At 41.9% G+C, this 17,753-nt stretch overlaps 1 protein-coding gene across 1 annotated transcript in view; it reads right to left on the bottom strand.

Moving 5' to 3' along the window:
- Positions 1 to 5,097: 5,097 nt before the first annotated feature.
- LOC147446043 (ER membrane protein complex subunit 7 homolog) overlaps positions 5,098 to 17,753 on the bottom strand; it is a 31,837-nt gene continuing 19,181 nt past the window's right edge. The window contains exons 3-7 of the mRNA XM_086525368.1: positions 6,551 to 6,653; positions 6,403 to 6,466; positions 6,179 to 6,298; positions 5,510 to 5,618; positions 5,098 to 5,433 (exon numbers count right to left, since the gene is read on the bottom strand). Coding sequence (XP_086381494.1) covers positions 5,357 to 5,433; positions 5,510 to 5,618; positions 6,179 to 6,298; positions 6,403 to 6,466; positions 6,551 to 6,653 — 473 coding nt within the window. The 3' untranslated portion in view covers positions 5,098 to 5,356. The remainder of the gene's footprint in view (positions 5,434 to 5,509; positions 5,619 to 6,178; positions 6,299 to 6,402; positions 6,467 to 6,550; positions 6,654 to 17,753) is intronic.

Raw genomic sequence — 17,753 nt, 5'->3', positions numbered from 1 at the left:
AAGAAAGGGAAAGGGGGACAATGTGCGTTAGACAATGGTCTCACCTTGCCTTACTAAAATACCCCTCTAATTTGTGAAAATTTCTAAAATACTTTTACAATTTCAAAATTTCCCTTGTATCTATGTTGGTTGGATTATTCAAGATTTTTTTACCTTTATTCCTTTTTGACAATTGAGATCCGCCTGAGTGCTTAAATACCTCGCAAAATTGATGAAGCTTACATAACCAACTCAAATTCTAGTTTTAGCATCTTGTATTTGATAGACAATCAGTCTTCTTATGAAAAGTCACGGATTATTTTGTATTTGGAGAAATTTAATCTCAAAATGAGGGGTTTTTGAGAATTTTGGAAAATTTGAAGGGCATTTTGGGAATTTATGAGAAAATATTTGGGAGAGGATACCACGTGGAGAGAGAGAAGCGTGAAGCTCGATGTGGTTTGTCTGCAAGCCGGACAATGCAAAATATTGGAGGTAGGAGGAGAGTAGGCATCGCAAGACGAGCTACTGCGACTCAGAGGGTAACAACACGAAAAAGGCCTCCTGATGAGCTCGTGCGGCATTGCTTGGTGATGTCGCCAGATGAGGTCGTGCATGGTGTGCAAACCTACTTGGTGCTGTAGAGCATGGCTGAACGTCACGCAGGAGTAGACATGGCAAGTTAGGGAGGCTCGCCTCAAGCAGAGCTGCAAAGAGTGGCGAGGAGACGGACAGGGGGAAGGGCAAGGGAGCATGCCCAAAGAGGGTGCATGATGCGAGGCGTCTGGAGCAAAGGAGGGACCCAGGGCATGCGAGAACTAGAGCGGAGCGAGACTATTTAGTTTCACAAAACTCTAAGAATGAATATGCTTGTCTAATTAATTAATGTGTGTGCAATTGAGCCAGTGCCAGTAATATAGTTGCATATCTAGCCTAATCCAATCTTCATGGTTGCTTTTTTGCCTTGGAGACATTCCTCCTTAAAAAAATATAGTTAACACCAGCCACCACACAACCTTGGGTGTAGAAGTTTAATAATATTGCCATTTCTTAGCCCACTTGCCTAGACACAGTTCCATAGATTGTGTTTTGAACGTTTGTTCAAGTTGCTTAAAATAGCCTCAATAAATAGTTGGGAGGGTTTATAGAGAGAGAGAGAGAGAGAGAGAGAACTACAAAAAAATGTGTGTGTGTGTGTGTGTGTGAGAGAGAGAGAGAGAGAGAGAGAGAGAGTGAGAGTGTGTGCATAGCCTCCCCCATCCCCCCCCCGCACCCCACCCACCTGAGAGAGATGGGGGGGGGGGGGGGGGGGGGGGGAGGGGGGGGAATATATATATATATATATATATATAGAGAGAGAGAGAGAGAGAGAGGGGGGGCCTACCTTAGACATATACATGCTAATGACGCTTAATAGCATGTAGCTTGTGTACCATACAAAAACTAAGAGAACATCTGGATTTAAATTATACCTTATCACCTCAAAATATTCCATCAGATGTACCACCTCATTTGTCATTACAGGTCCTCTCCATAAAGGTGGATCTCATAATGAGATTAAGAGTCATCATCATTCTATCATTAGCATCATCTTATTATTATCAAATATGAAGCATTACCAGGAACAAAGTGTGGTTCTCTTCCCAATGTATATCGAATTGTAGATCGATTTGCCATTTTTGTTGATAGTTTTTGTTGAGAAAAGACCACAAAGAATAAGGGATATTGGGTTAGAATCGAAATAGTAGAAAAGAATTACGTGGAAAAAACTTTATATCAAACCTTATACATTTTGATAGTTGTAACCCCTTTATTCCATCACAAAGTGTGATTGGCTCAAAAATCTCACATCTAGCATTGTGCTCCATTTCTATCTCTCTATCCATGTATATCTAAATCTCTCTCTCTCTCTCTCTCTCTCTCTCTCCTCTCGTCTCTCGTCTCTCACACACTCCTAGTTTTGATGAAATCCTAGCTAATTTTTAAAACCACCTCTAAAGTTTGTATTTGAAAGTGATAAACCCTATAAAATTTAGAGAAAATTATTGTAAAGACCTTTCAATATAGTCAATCTATCCCTATAAATTTTTATGTGGTTCATTTCAAGCAGTGTCGTGCGTACAGAGCTCTACATTGCACAATTAATGGTGGACAAGGACAATAAGATGGAATTTGAGGTTTCTATTACACAATCAGTGTCCACCAAGGACTATGCAATGGAATGTGTTGAGCCAATGCTCGAAATATATATTTTTCTAAAAATTGGAATATGTTCATATGTTTTTTTTTTTTTTTTGGAAGGGGGGGGGGGGGGGGGGGGGGGGGGTGGATGGTCTATATTTGAAGGTCAATACACTAAAATTCTCTAAATTGCGTAAATTTTCTCACCTTGAACTTTAGATTTTTTAGGTAGATTTTTAGTTCAAATTACACTAAACCTAGGTTCTTTCTGAGCACTTTGTTGAACCAATTGCAAGAGTGCAACACATAGTTGAGGTCATCATTTTTGCTAAGAAAGATAAATTTTAAGTGGTGTAGAGGCCTGTAAGTACAACTATAACCATGTTACAATTTTGTGTGTGTGAATACACACGAGCCCATTTTTTATTGGTTCAAAGTTTCAACTTGGCCCTTCTTAGTGATTGAAAGGTTGGAATTGAGATTGGCTTCGATACCATTAGTTAGCCTTAGATAGATCATTATTCTCAGCTTTTGTATTAAATAAGGACGTGCACCAATGAATGCAAAGGCATAGCCTACCGTAGACCTTTTGTTGTCTAAAATCCTTTCTTGCCTGCAAAGGAAATGCATGACCTCTTTCTACCATTTGAATCACACCTTTCACTGCCTCCGATGTCAATGCATCTTCCTTATAATTATCATAAATTTGTTAAAAAATTCCATTACAAACACAATGTCTACTAAAACATCAATCATGGCATAAACCAACTCCTCAAAAAATAGGGAAGTTTTCCAGTTATGAAAGCTATCAGTTACTTAGTCTCACAGCTAGAAGTGGTCATAGTAGATTGCTTCTTGCTCGACAAAGAAATACATTAATGTCCAATCATGAAATAAAAACCACTTGTGGACACATTGGTGTCAAAATATCCAACCAAATGTAGGTCCAAAAGAGCATGTGAATATGGCAATAATGGATAGTGACTTTATATCATTTCCACATGTTGGGTATGCTTAGTACTTGGTCTTAAGCATAAATTTGCTTGCCTATGAGACTTGATGCGCATAATGCATACAAATATGAGACCTTGATAACCTCATAATAAAAAGAGTTATCAAAGTAATCACCACAGTATAGATGCAAGTTTCAAACCTATTTTGGAAAAAAGAAAAACCAAGTTTGCGAGCAACAATTTGCCTCTCCAAAATTTCTAACTACCTCACACAAAAGTGGATTTTTTTCTCTTGTTGAAAAGTTTGTAGGACCTCCATAACACTTACTCTGTTTAGAAGAATACAAGAAGTTTGAGTAGATAACTTTACTAAATTATGCAATGAGAGGGAAGAGGTGAATGACAAAAGTCTTTGAAAGTCAACACTTGTCGGTTGGTAACACTATAAGACATAAAAATGTTATTTTAGGGTTTGGAAAGAAATATCTACTCTTGACATCAGGCTTCTTGTTTCTAAGATTCATTGATCTTCTTAATGATATTGATATTTTATGGAAACTTTATTGTTATATTTTTGTGGCAAGCTCCCACAGTGGATGCAATGATACCAGCATTGTGCAAAAGAAAGCGTATAGTCAAGGTCAAGCCCCTGGGGCCTGGCCTTTTTTTCCCATCAAAGAACTTTTTCCTCGAAAGCTATAGCTCACGGAGCCTGTTTTCTGTCTAGAATCAGATACAAAGAAACTCCTATTTGTAATTTTGCCCACCTGTGATCAATGGTCTCATCAAAGTCCCCATTAGATATTTATTTGACCAATAGAATTGGGTACGTCACCCACCTACGCCATCATCGAAACTAAAAATATATATATAAAAAAGGGCCCCTCAGTGATAACTAAGGACACTTTTAAGATGCACTAAACTGTGCACATGCTCTCACACCCCTCCACTAGATGCACTTCTTACTAGATATTTATATTAGTAATGGAGATCATGCGTGTAGCTAGATGAAACCATCTCCTACTGGCTCTACTCAGCATTTTCAATATGGCGAATCACCGCAGATTTATTAAGGAGATCCTCCTCCTCCCCATTCTTCCGGTTAAGTCAAATTCCTCAGACGAATGATTCAAACGCAGGCCGCCTCACTCAGACTTGCGACCATCAGCGTAAACCACTTGCTGTGACAAGCACACAGTCTAATCGCGCCTTGCACGACTCGGGCTGGTCTTTTACTACTGTTCTTAAACATAGCAAGCATCTATCCTATAATAAATTTCAAGCTTCTGAAAAGTAAAAGCAAAATGTACTTAACTCCCTCAAGGCCTTTTCCTCTTTAAACCCAGAGGTATCCATGCAAGATTCCCTTTTAATGAAATCCCACAAAAAACATTTTGCCAGCCTACTTAATGAATTTCTTCAAATGATCCACCCCACCCTAGATCATGCCCTTTTATTTCACGAGTTAAATTGTAACAAGTTTGGCTTCCCCTTTGCATCCTAAGGTTTAAAGCCCGTGAGGTTTACCCTACAGTAAGAATCAAATGGGGGTACCTACTTGATTCTGCTGATTTTTCTTTCCTACAAAACCATGTCACCTATCAAACACTAGATAGCCAAACGTTGTGAAACAGAATAAACCGAGTCCTTTGGTACTTTTTGCTAGAATCATTTTAAAACAAGGTGAAATGTCACAATGGCCTACATAAGAGGATGAGAAAAAGTGTGCGCAACCCGCTACTCAATGTCTCGAAATAGGTAAACAAATGTCAACTATCTATCTCTTGCAATGGCCTACATATACATAAGACGATGCTTAGTTAATCCCAAGGAAGAAAAAAGGTTTGCCATCATCGGCTTGGCGATGTGTCACTAATCATCAAGCTTTATCCAAAGGTCCACAATTGCTCTTAAGAGTTGCATGCTTTGCTAAGGCCTTATTAAGGCCAAAAAAAAAACATTATGATTCCCACTCATAGCTACGTTAGGAATCTGAGAAATCTTATTTATGAAATTAAATTTTGTGTCAAACGGTGGCTCAAGCCAGCTTCTGAGCAAAGCTTACATTTGAAGCTGCAGTGAATTTCAGCTGCAAGCACTTTAATAAGAGCTTGAAGCAGATTACTAGCTCACCAATCACAGTGGTAAAAGAGCTTGAAGCAAATTACTAGCTCACCAATCACAGTGGTAAAATCACGATGTAATAAATTACACAGGTTCCTTTGTCTTCAACTGCACAAACTTCAGCTCGATCTCCCCTGTAAGACATTCGACAGGGAAGACGATTGCATTTCTTGCATTTTTTTCATATCTTCGGGGTCTGCATAGGCAAATTAGAGGCGTGTTCAACAGAAGCACAGCAAGCTAATCCAACTTATACAGAGCTTCTCACTCACCCATATTCTCCATAAGCTTGGGGAGTAAGAAGGCAGCAAATGCCATGAAGCCCACCATCAAGCCCATGGGACTTTTAAGTAGCCCCATTAACGAAAAAGGCTCCCGTTTCTTTAGCATAGAACAAAAAAGAATACAACACATTCATTAGAAGGCATGTGTCTTTTAGGTAAGGATAAAACCAAGAAAAGAAAATTACCAAATTACCCCTAAATTTGTGGAAATTCCCAAAACACCCCTTAAATGTCAAAAATTCCCAAAATATCCCTTGTACCAAATTTGAATGGATTGCTCCAATTTTTCAATGGTATAATCTGTTTGACAAAAGAGATCTATCTTTAACACAAATTTTTTATCGATGAGCTCACAAATAGAGGCATGTGTGTCTACACATTATGAACCATTTCATCTAGAGAGCCCACAAATATTATCTAAAATCATAGTTTTATCATCTTCTATCAAGGGTGAAGAAATGAAAAAACAGATGTCTCTGGAGATGTTTGCAACATTAACAAGGGGTATTTTGAAAATTTGAAAATTCCAAGGGCATTTTGGGAATTTTGGCAAAGAATGAGGGGTATTTTGGGGATTTTTGAAAAATTGACCGTTATTCTGGGAATTTCTAAAAATTTCAGGGGTCTTTTGGTAGTTTTCCTAAACAAGAAACATACCTCAAAATATGCCTCTTCTCGAAGTGGCTCCAAGACCAGAGGCTCTGATAAAATCCTCCTTGTCTCTGTCAGTGTGGCTTGCAGTTGTCCATTTTGTCGTGCGCTGACATCCACCCTCACCTGTATAACACCAACCGAGTATACCGTTTCTTGATGCGTGTCACTACTTCATTCACATTGAGGTTCACAGCATCAAGACAAAAGAAAGAGTTCAGGAGTCCTACCGGAGAGAAAAAATAGCCTGGAGCTATCACCTCCAAAAGATGTGTACCCGCTGGAATGCCAGTACTGCTTCAAAAAAGCACCAGCTTACAGAAGGTGGCTGAATTATTTTTTTAATAAATGGTGTAAAGGTCTTAAAGTAAGACGTACAATGCAAAGTAACCATCTGGTCGAATAAATGCCACCTTCTGTCCAGAATTGAGAACGATTTTCACATTTGAGGTTTTAAACGGCACAACATTCCCACCTAGCCCTTGAAACAGAACCAAAAAGATTACGAGCTTTTCAAGTTTTCTATGACTATGTCCTGCATAATAAGTGAGCTGAATTTGGCAAAATTAGCAAGATTACAGGAAATTGATGAGTACTGGTGTAGCATCATCAACATGCCAATATTTAAGGCTGCAGTCTTGGCTTGGACTACAAATAAGCAGAAATGCATAATAATAAACAGAAATGCATAAGACTCGCAAGTTCATGCACCATATCACAAGGCTTCAAAAGTTGAAACACCAAATCACTAAATCACACTTGAACACCCTTACTGTACAATGTCCCTCATGACCTGTTGTCGCCTTCCCACCTGAGGAAGCTCAACATGCATGCATGTGCCTGAAAGGCCTAAGTTCTGGCAGATCCAGTTTTGATTTTTAATGCGCCTGACTCTGTAAATGTTCTAATCAATTAATTCTTGAACCTCAACTAAAACTTGCATTCCACAGGTTAAGGAGCATATAGAAGAAGAAGCAGAAGTAGAAGCGGCACAAGAAGTTTTACCAACTTGCAAAGTCTTGCCGAGAGGCCTATTTTTAAAGACGAGTTCCCACCAACTTACGGGACCCCCTCCGATGGGGCCCAAGGAACCTAAAGCCATTAAACTCAAGCGGGACCAACACACACACTGTAACAGACTTGGACACTCCAAGTCGAGAATCTACCACGACACCACAAATAATCACTTCAAACACTTGATTCGACACTGGCCCGGCGGAGTTCCGTGCCTAGAGATATTGGCCCCAAAGGCTGGCGCCCCTTTCGGTATTTCTTTTTGTATTAATCTGTGTTCAAAGTACAAGAGTGGGGGCAGGTGCTCACACTCAGACTCTGCGTCCAAATGCTCTGAGTTATGAAGCCCTGCCTGCATGTTTAAAGATTACGAAGGGATGCTAAAAGCAGAGCCCAAAAGCTGAAAATCAAAAGCCCAAAATAAAGCAAAGGCTTTCTCTCTCTTGCTTGTAAAAATAAAGCAAGTTCCAAAAAGCCGTCCATAATTAGCTTTTAAAATAAAGCAGAAAAGCTCTCTCTCTTTCTCCCAACATGCGTAGTCAAAAAGCATGCCAAAAGCTGCCGCCAACTGCCCTGCTTTATTCCATACGCTGCTGCCACGTGTCAGCTCCACATTTTGCGCCAGAATCCGCGGGATCCGTACAGCCTGGCCATGTGGCAGATTTCCCGTGAATTGCGGGGCCTGCCGTACTTCAGCCAGCCACGTCACCTTTCATGTGTAATGGGCAGCCACGTTATCCCAGCAGAGAGTGTATGTGTGTGTGTGTGTGTTGTGGCACACCACGTCACCAATTTGTGACATAACCCCCCCTCTTGAAAGCACGCTCTCGATTATGCCTACAAAACAGACAAAGACCATAAACTGTCTTAGCAGACATTGACTGTTAGTACCGACGCACTAGGAACACACATCTAGCCCATGTACCAATCAACAATCACATCACACGACATCACAGGACATCACTAGACATCACATGACAAATGACATTCAACATTTCGGATCTTAGACCATGATTTATCGACAATGCAATTAGCAATCGCATCTAGATCCACTCGGGACCTCATAGATGCCCAATTGGCTAACCCCTATTGCAACCATGTCTATTTGAGATCAGTCAGACCAAAATGCTGCAGTCATTTTGTCTTTCAGTTCCTGCACTTAAAAACAAGTCAAGAACAAATCAATTTCATATCCGGAATTCCATTTCATAAAGTGATACAGCAGAATACTGTCAACTCTCAGTATCCCTGAAGCTCTAAGAGACATTAGTGACTCTAGTATTCTAAAAATCAAGGCATCTGTTGACAAAGGAGCGGAGTAACTCCCCTCTTGTGCAACCCACTGCACAAGATCTCTGGCCAAGCTAAATTCGGGGTTCCATTTGGACTAGACTATGCTAAACCAAAAGCTTCAAGGTAAAGGTTCACAATCTGAGGAGTATCTACTAGGTACTCCTCCTCCATCCACTTCGCATCCGATGCAGGATAGTTCTTGAATTTAACCAAGAACCGCCTTCGACTTTACCCTTAATCTTTATGTCCTTATGTGCCAAAATATGTTTAGGAACAAGGATCTCCTCGTTTTCTTCCACTTCGGATTGCTCATCAGGCCCCATCTTCAGCCACATCACCGATAAAAGGTTTCAAGGGACTCACATGAAATGCATTGTGAATCCTCACAGTATCAGGCAGTTTCAGTCGAAAGGAGACATCACTGATTTGGAAAGGTCCGTAGTATCTCATACTAAGCTTAGGAAAAAGCCTCTCCTTTCCCTTCTTCTTTCTCAGGCGTGCCTTCGCAAAACGTAAGAGCACCCAATCATCCTCCTTCAATTTCAAATCGCGACGATGGCGATCCGCTGCCTTTTTCTGTCTTTCTTGAGACATTTGCAAAGCCTCGCAGACCTTGGCAAAAGACGTGTCTAAGTCGCGCGTGTACTCATCAGCTTCAAAAATCTTATCTTTCGTGCTTAGGAAGGGTGGAACCTTCACAGCACCTTCAATAATCTTAAATGGCGCCTTCCCCGTCGAAGAGTGTATCGTGTTGTTGTAGAGAAATTCCACCAAAGGTAGATACTTTTCCCATTGAGTCTTCTGATCAGAGATATAAGACTTCAATAAATCTAAAACCACTGAATTGGCAATCTCAGATTACCCGTCAGTCTGCGGGTGGAACGATGACAAGAACTGCAACCGCGTGCCAATGTTCTCCCAAATTGCCTTCCAAAACAAACTTGTAAATCTGGGATCCCTATTGAAGACAATCGTCTCAGGCATGCCATGTAATCTGAAAATCTGGGCCACAAACAGTCTCGCTAGGTGATTCGGCTTGACTATTTTCTTCACTAGAATGAAATGAGCCTACTTGCTAAATCTGTCAATAACAGTCCAGATACCATCATGACCACTCTGTGTTCTCGGGAGATCAAAAATGAAATCCATTGCAATACTTTCCCAGGGGCGGGTGGGTATGGGCAAAGGCTGCAACAATCTCTGTGCTTTAGGCCTGTCAAACTTGACCTTTCGCATACCAAGCAACTGCGCACAAACTCGTCCACATCCTTCTTGAGTCTCGGCCAAAAGAAGTATCTCTCTACCCCTTTCATGGTGGTAGCAATGCCGTGGTGACCCATAAAAGGCGGACAGTGGCATTCAGTCATAACCTTTTCCCTCAACGGCTGTGTAACACACAACATGGTTTTCCTCATCAAGTAGCCATCCCGAATGGAATATCCCGCTATTTCCATCTCGTATCCGTGTAAAGGTATCTGCAAAATCTGTATCTGTGGCATACTGATCGAACATATCCTAGAAGCTCCTATGGTGTATCGCGGAAATAGCTAGAACCGACGACTTCCGAAACAAAGCATCTGCCACCAAATTCTTTGGTCCCTGAACATGGACAATCTGGAAGTGAAACTGTGACAAGATGTTCGTTCACCGTATCTGCTTTTCCGATAGCTACTTCTGTGACAAGAAGTAGCGTAAACTTTGATGGTCTGTAAAGACAGTAAAATCCGCTCCGAGTAGGTAATGCTGCCACTGAGTAAGAGCATGGATAACCGCCAAAAGCTCTTTCTCATAAACCTGTGCTCTCAATTCCCGCCTTGAGAACAATCGGCTCTCGTAAGCAATGACATGGCCTTCTTGCATTAAGACCGCACCCAGACTACGACCACAAGCATCACAATATACTTCCAAAGACTTCTGCAAGTCCGGCAAAGTCAAAAATGGTCCCGTAGTCAATTTCTCTTTCAATGTCTGAAAGGCAGTCACCTCTGTGGGTCCCCACGAGAAAGGGACTCCTTTCTGTGTCAAGATATGCAAAGGGGAAGCAACCTCTGCAAACTTCCGAATGAACCGCCTGTAATACAAACACAATCCCAAGAAGCTTCTAACTTCATGGACATTCTTCAAATCGGGCCAATCACCGATAGTCTCTATCTTGGCCGAGTCCATCTGCACTACTGCTATACTGACACAATGTGTCCCAAAAAGTGCATCTCTGGTAGGAAAAATTCACTTTTCTTCGCATTAATCACTAGCTTGTGATCTCGTAATGCCTGAAAGACTTGAAGCAGATGATCTCTATGTTATGCCTCATCCTTGGAGAAAACAATGATATCGTCAAAGAAAGTGCCAACAAATAGCATGTACTCTCGAAAAATCATGTCCATCATCCGGTTAAATGTCGCAAGAGCATTGGTTAGGCCAAAAGGCATCACCAAAAACTCAAATAACCCAAAAGTCGTCCGAAAGGCTGTCTTGTAGACGTCTCTCAACACGATTCAGATCTGATGATATCCACTTTTCAAGTCGATCCTGCTAAAACACGAGGATCCTAGAAGTCAATCAAGTATATCATCGATTCTAGGAATCGGAAATCTGTTCTTGATGGTGATTTTGTTGAGAGCTCTATAATCAATGCACATTCTTCAAGATCCGTCTTTCTTCTAAACCAACAACATTGGAGAGCAATACGGTGAAGTACTAGGCTCGACAAGACCCTTTTCCAAGAGGTCTTTCACTTGGTTCATAATCTCTTCGTTCTGGGCTCGGCTCACACGGTAAGATGGCCGGTTCAGTGGTGTGCTTCCAAGTATCAGATTAATGGTATGATCTTCAGGACGAGCGGGTGGTAACTCGCCTGGCAGGCCCTCAGAAAAGCAATCGGCATGAGTGTGGAGAAAATCTTGGCGTTCTTTTGTTCAGGTCAAAATGTATTCGACCTTCATCCATCGTTCAGATCTCTCCCAAAAAAAAAGTGAGTAAAGAAACTGAAGTTCATTAAGTACAATCTCTAAGCCCTTCATTTGTCAAAGTCGCTTTCTCGACCCGGTAGTCGGCCACGACGTTGTTCTTGTGGTACCAAGGGATTTCGAGTAGAACGTCACAACCTTCCAAGGAAATTACGTAGAACTCCTCGTGCCCTAAACACCCATGTCATTGCAAACGAAGTTTGCCAGTGCTCTGTGTAATGGCAACATCCCATCCGGGTGCCACTCGAACTACCTCCACCTGTGGCCTCAGGCTGTCGGGCATAATTCCAATTCAAGCCACCAAATCAAAAGAAGTTGGTGTTGGCTCTTTCAAAAGAGCTTCCTGATCTTTCGCTTTGCCCAAAAAACGGCAAAGTTTGTACTTTCCTTTGGCCTTTCTTCATCCTGTTGATTCGGTGCCTTGTTAGGGCACTTCGCGGAGATATGCCCAATTTCCCCGCATTCAAAGCACTTCCCCTCCTTTATGTAGCGAGCTCTCTCCTGAGGAGTGAGCTTGGGTCGTGCATCCTTCTTTTCTGGGTTGCTCTTCCTCTTTCTACTTTCATTTGTCGAAGTCTGTTTGGCTCTTTTATCCGAGTCCGAACTAGACGAGTCCTTTGTATAACTGTCAACCACGGGGCGAGATTTAGCCTTCTTTGCCTTTTTCTTGCCCTTTCCAAAGCGTTGCTTTTTGCTTCGCTTTTTGTCTTTTCTGTCTTCTTCGCTCCAATCAGATGAGCTAGAAGAACTGTCAGAAGAAGAAGAAGAAGAAGAAGACCAGGGTACTCCTTCAAATTGAACACGCTTCTTCTGCTTTCTTGCCTTTTCAAAAGTAGACTGACAACCCAAATAACCCGGGAAGTCGGTGCTTTTCTTCTGCTTTTTGTCGTGCTTTTGAACTTTGTTATGCACGTCAAAAAGCTGAGCAATTCGTGCATCAACCACCTCTTCTAATTCTTTTCTTTGTATACCTCTTGGGAGTAGGAGGTTTCTTGAGAGCGGGTTTCCGGGGTGGTTTTGTGGTCTTCTGCCACTGCTGTGCACTTTTTCGAAAGAAGTCTGACTCATATATTTTGCCAATTTAGGGTCCTTGGCAAAATTAAGCATCATCTTTGTTGCATCGCCGATTAATTGACTACGCTCCATCTCCTAACGCTTCGCCTGAGTAGACCGAGGCGGGCCGTACTCCTTGCCTGAATCTTCGTTGTGATCCCTTACTGCATCTCCAGATGCAGAGGGAGTCGACTGATCTTTGTTTGAAGCCATAGGTGCCGCGGGAAAAAAAATTAGGGATAGCATTTCCCGTAGAAGAGAAATCGGCCGTGCTCTGATACCACTGTAACAGGCTTGGACACTCCAAGTCGAGAATCTTCCACAACACCACAAATAATCACTTCAAACAGTTCACCGTTCACACTTGATTCGACACTGGCCCAGCGGAGTTCCGTGCCTAGAGATATTGGCCCCAAAGACTGGCGCCCCTTTCGGTATTTCTTTTTGTGTTAATTTGTGTTCAAAGTACAAGAGTGCGGGCAGGCGCTCACACTCAGACTCTGCGTCCAGATGCTCTGAGTTATGAGGCCCTGTCTGCATATTTAAAGATTACAAAGGGATGCTAAAAGCAGAGCCCAAAAGCTGAAAATCAAAAGCCCAAAATAAAGCAAAGGCTTTCTCTCTCTTGCTTGTTTTAATAAAGCAAGTTCCAAAAAGCTGTCCATAATTAGCTTTTTAAATAAAGCAGAAAATCTCTCTCTTTCTCCCAACATGCGTAGTCAAAAAGCATGCCAAAAGCTGCCGCCAACTGCCCTGCTTTACTGCATACGCTGCTGCCACATGTCAGCTCCGCATTTTGCGCCGGAATTCGCGGGATCCGTACAGCCTGGCCACGTGGCAGATTTCCCGTGAATTGCAGGGCCTGTCATACTGCAACCAGCCACATCACCTTTCATGTGTAATGGGCAGCCACATCATCCCAGCAGAGAGTGTATGTGTGTGTGTGTGTGTGTTGTGGCACGCCACGTCACAGATTTGTGACACACACACACACACAAAGAGCGTAGAAGATGATGGCATGGCAACATGTACGGATTTCCGCGTTTTGTGTTGCTACATGCTGACATGGCAGTTGTACGGATTCCCATGATTAGCGCTAGGCTGCTTTTGGGAGGCCAAATGCTTTTGAGTTTGAAGCTTTTCATGTAACTGCTTTTCATAGGCCAAGGGCCTTAAAATTTGTCCCATGGGCTTATTCTCTGGCACCCTCCCGCCTAGAGGTGCGGAGGATGGAGTACCGGCGTTGTAATGAGTTCCAACAATTTACCGAAAGGGGCGCTAGTGTTTGGGGCCAATGCTCTCTCTGGGTGGAACTCTGCCACGCTCCGTCTCGTCATAGCAGCCACAGTATGGGACGGGACGTTTTTACGTGGTGTCCAATACACATACTAGACGTATTTTTGAGAATCGAAAATAAAATACATGAATTTTTTTAGATATGATAGTGGTATCAGAGCTTCAGGCGTGTGCTTTTTTTGCGGGAGGAGTGTTCATCGGCGGCTTTATGTTTGTATGTCTTGTAATATGCATATGTAAGCATTTGTGTTGCATTGTGATGTGCCAACCACTGAATATTCCTAATTGGATGAGATTGCCTGGGTATGTAATTTTAGTGCATCGGGACACCCGTGGAAGATCAATGTGGTCTGGGTGTGATGGCAAATTTTACTACGCCGGAATACCAAGAGTTCCGATCTGGATGAAAGGAGAAGCCAACTCCTTGATCAAAAGAGCCGAAAGGAGAAGCTAACTCCTTAACAAAAAGAGCAAACTGATTGTCCCTCAAAATGACCACCGGAAATTTTTGAGCTAACTTGAGTTGTTTTGCAGATATGCTCTAATCGCGGATGATTACTCTCTTTCAAGAAGGGGAGATGTCACAAACTGCTGACATGTAAAATCCCTCAATGATGGGGCCAACTTACAAATGCCGGTCGAGGGGCCTAAACCCTAAGAAGAACAAGTAACAGAAGAAGAAGTCCTACCAACTTATGGGGACCCTGTCTAATGGGGCCCCAAGTGACATAAAGAATTAGAATAAAGTTGGACCCTCACACACACACACAACGTGGAACTGATGACGTGGCAGATTTCCGAAAATTACGCTGACAATGTTGACGTGGCAAGCTGTACGGATTTTCGCGTTTTGCGCTAACCGCTAACGTGGCAGTTGTACGGAATTCTGTGATTTACGCAGAGCACTTCCTCCATCTGAACCCATGTCATGAAGTAGCTTGTCCACGTGCACATAGGGTTAGATGTGTCACGTGACAACCAGCAAATGTAAAGACATAACCACTCGTAGATTTCTAAGTGTCAAGATCACCCGCCGTGTCCGAATCACAGAATCCCCGCACAGACAATGTACCCTTTCCATAACATATACATGTGTCATGTGTACCTTTCAAGTACCTGAAAATGCTTTTCACTGCCTCCCAATGTGGTTTACCAGGGTTAGACATAAATCTGCTAACAACTCCCACTGCATAAGCAATATCTAGTCGTGTAGCAACCATGGCATACATCAAAGACCCACAAGCTTATGCATAAGGAATACCTTTCATAGCATGGGTAGCTGCAACATCTTTTGGGCAATCATGCTTGCTAAGCTTTGTGTGTGGAGGTAACGGCACACCAAGAGGCTTAGCATCAAGAATATTAAATCTCTCAAGCACCTTTTTGATGTACTTGTCTTGAGAAAAAAATAAAAGACGCTTCTTTTTATCCCTTGCAATGCGCATACCCAAAGTATGTTCGGCTGCACCCAAATCTTTCATAGAGAAAGCTGAATTTAACTCCTTTTTCAAAGCATTCAAAGTTTCCTTATGCTCGCCTGGAATCAACATATCATCAACATATAGGACTAGCACAAAAAGACTACCATCGGGAACCTTTTTAGTGTATAGACTACCATCGGGAACCCATGGTTGAGCATAAAAGTATCAAACTTTTTGTACCATTGCCTAGGGGCTTGTTTCAACCCATACAAGCTAAGTTTCAGTTTGCATACCAAATGCTCTTTCCCTGGAACGACAAAGCCCTCAGGCTGCAGCATATATAGCTCCTCATCCAAGTCACCATGTAAGAAAGCAGTAATTACTAATTACATCCATTTGATCCAACTCCAAATCCAAGAGAGCACATAAAACAAACAAAACCCGGAGCGTAGTCATCTTCACCACAAGTGAAAAGATCTCTTGAAAGTCTATGCCTTCCTTCTGTGCATAACCCTTAGCAACCAAACGTGCTTTGTACTTGGGTTTATCATCAAAACATTTGACCATATAAACCCACTTGTTAGAAATAGCCTTCCTACCTTTCGGCAAAGGTATAAGCTCCCATGTATTGTTTGCATACAGTGACTGCATCTCAGATTTCATTGCAAGCTCCCACTTACTTTTGTCTTCACAAGACTGAGCCTCTTTGTATATAAGAGGCTCCCCTTCATTTGTCAACAAAATGCAATCCATAGATGGTTAAAACCTTTGTGGTTGCCTTCTAACACGTGTAGACCTTCTCACCCAATGATCTGCATCAACTGGTAATCGGTCTACATCGTCTGGAATGTGCACACCATCAATTGGCGGCTGATTTTCAGCATTACCTCGCTGCTGTAATTCATTTTCAGCATGCTAGTCATGTGGTATAATCCCAATTTGTGCGTCTATCTGTTGTCCATTGTCTTCTAGCAATTGCACAATAGATTGCTGCTCATTTTCAGAATCAAAAGGAGTCGAATTTTCAGCCAAAGGTGGCTTTATGGCTGGCTGATTTTGCTGATATTTGACCTTCTTTTTGTCAATGTCTACATGTGTAGCATTTTTCAACAATTTAACCTCATTGAAAACTACATCTCGGCTGTGTATTATCTTCCTGTACTGAGGTATCCAAACTCGGTAACCCATCTCTCCCTCATCTCCATATCCCATGAAGACGCCCTTGCTAGATTTCATGTCAAGATTGGTCCTCTGACCAACAGGTACATGCACGAATGCATCGCAACCAAAGATTCATAAATGGTCATATGAAGCCGGTTTGCCAAACCAAACATCTTCAGAGATACCATTATCTAACGCACAAATCGGAGAGCGATTGTGCACATGAACTGCAGTTTTAAGAGCCTCTCCCCAAAACTCTTGAGGGAGATTAGTCGTGGACAACATGCATCTCACTCTCTCACAAATTGTACGATTATATCTTTCAACCACACCATTAGATGATGGATTATAAGGGGTTGTCAATTCCCGCTTAATACCATACATCTCACAAAAACTGTTAAACTCACGTGATATATATTCTCCTCCATTATCCATCCTAGTAGCTTTTAACTTCAAGCCCTTTTGTGTGGTCACAAATGCATGAAACTTTTTGAATGAGTCAAGTACATCACTTTTATTTTTTAGTACATACACCCATGTCTTTCTACTGTGATCATCAATGAAATACACAAAGTACCGTGCACCTCCATGTGAATTCACAAGCATAGTGCAAACATCAGAATGTACTAAATCAAGAACATACAATTTGCGAGTGACACCAGAGGAATAAGAGTACTTCACTTGCTTTCCATAGATACAATCATTACAAAAATCAAGGATAGGGCCTTTTACATCAAACTTCCCCAAAGAGGAGAGAACATCAAGCCCTTTTTCACTCATGTGGCCAAGCCTTTTGTGCCAAAGCTCCTTGTGAGAATGAACTTCAACCACAGCCAAAAACTTGTCAGGTAATGCCTTGCAATGTAATTAATAAAGAGTCCCTTCTTGCTGCCCTTTACAATCAGCATAGAGCCTTTAAGCACTTTCCAAGAGCCACCACCAAACATAGTGAGATAACCCTTCACATCCACCTACCCAACCGAAAGTAGACTTTTCTTGATGCCAGGTACATACCTAACATCATGCAAAATCAACTCTTTACCATTTTCAAGCGCCAAGTGTATAGTATCAACGCCTTCAACCTCATATGCATGGTTATTGCCCAAGTAAACTTTACCCAGACTACCTGTAGTGTATGAAGCAAAGACTCCAAAGATGGAGTAACATGAAGCGAGGCACCACTGTCTACTATCCATAATTGTGACAAACCATCCTGTGTTGAAAGTAATGCATCAATTACCTCTGGTTTTGTGATATACATGTCATTGGCCATTGCCACACTATCATCATGAAGGCATGAGTCAACAACAAGTGCATCATCTGTATCAACAATTTCTTCAATGACAACACTCGAAGCAACATTTGCCTTTGCAACTT

Source organism: Adiantum capillus-veneris, chromosome 12 (genome assembly GCF_014529385.1).
Source record: "Adiantum capillus-veneris isolate H3 chromosome 12, ASM1452938v2, whole genome shotgun sequence".
NCBI classification, from domain to species: domain Eukaryota; kingdom Viridiplantae; phylum Streptophyta; class Polypodiopsida; order Polypodiales; family Pteridaceae; genus Adiantum; species Adiantum capillus-veneris.
The sequence above is the reverse complement of the archived record's forward strand: the minus strand, read 5'-3'. Positions and strand labels throughout refer to the sequence as shown.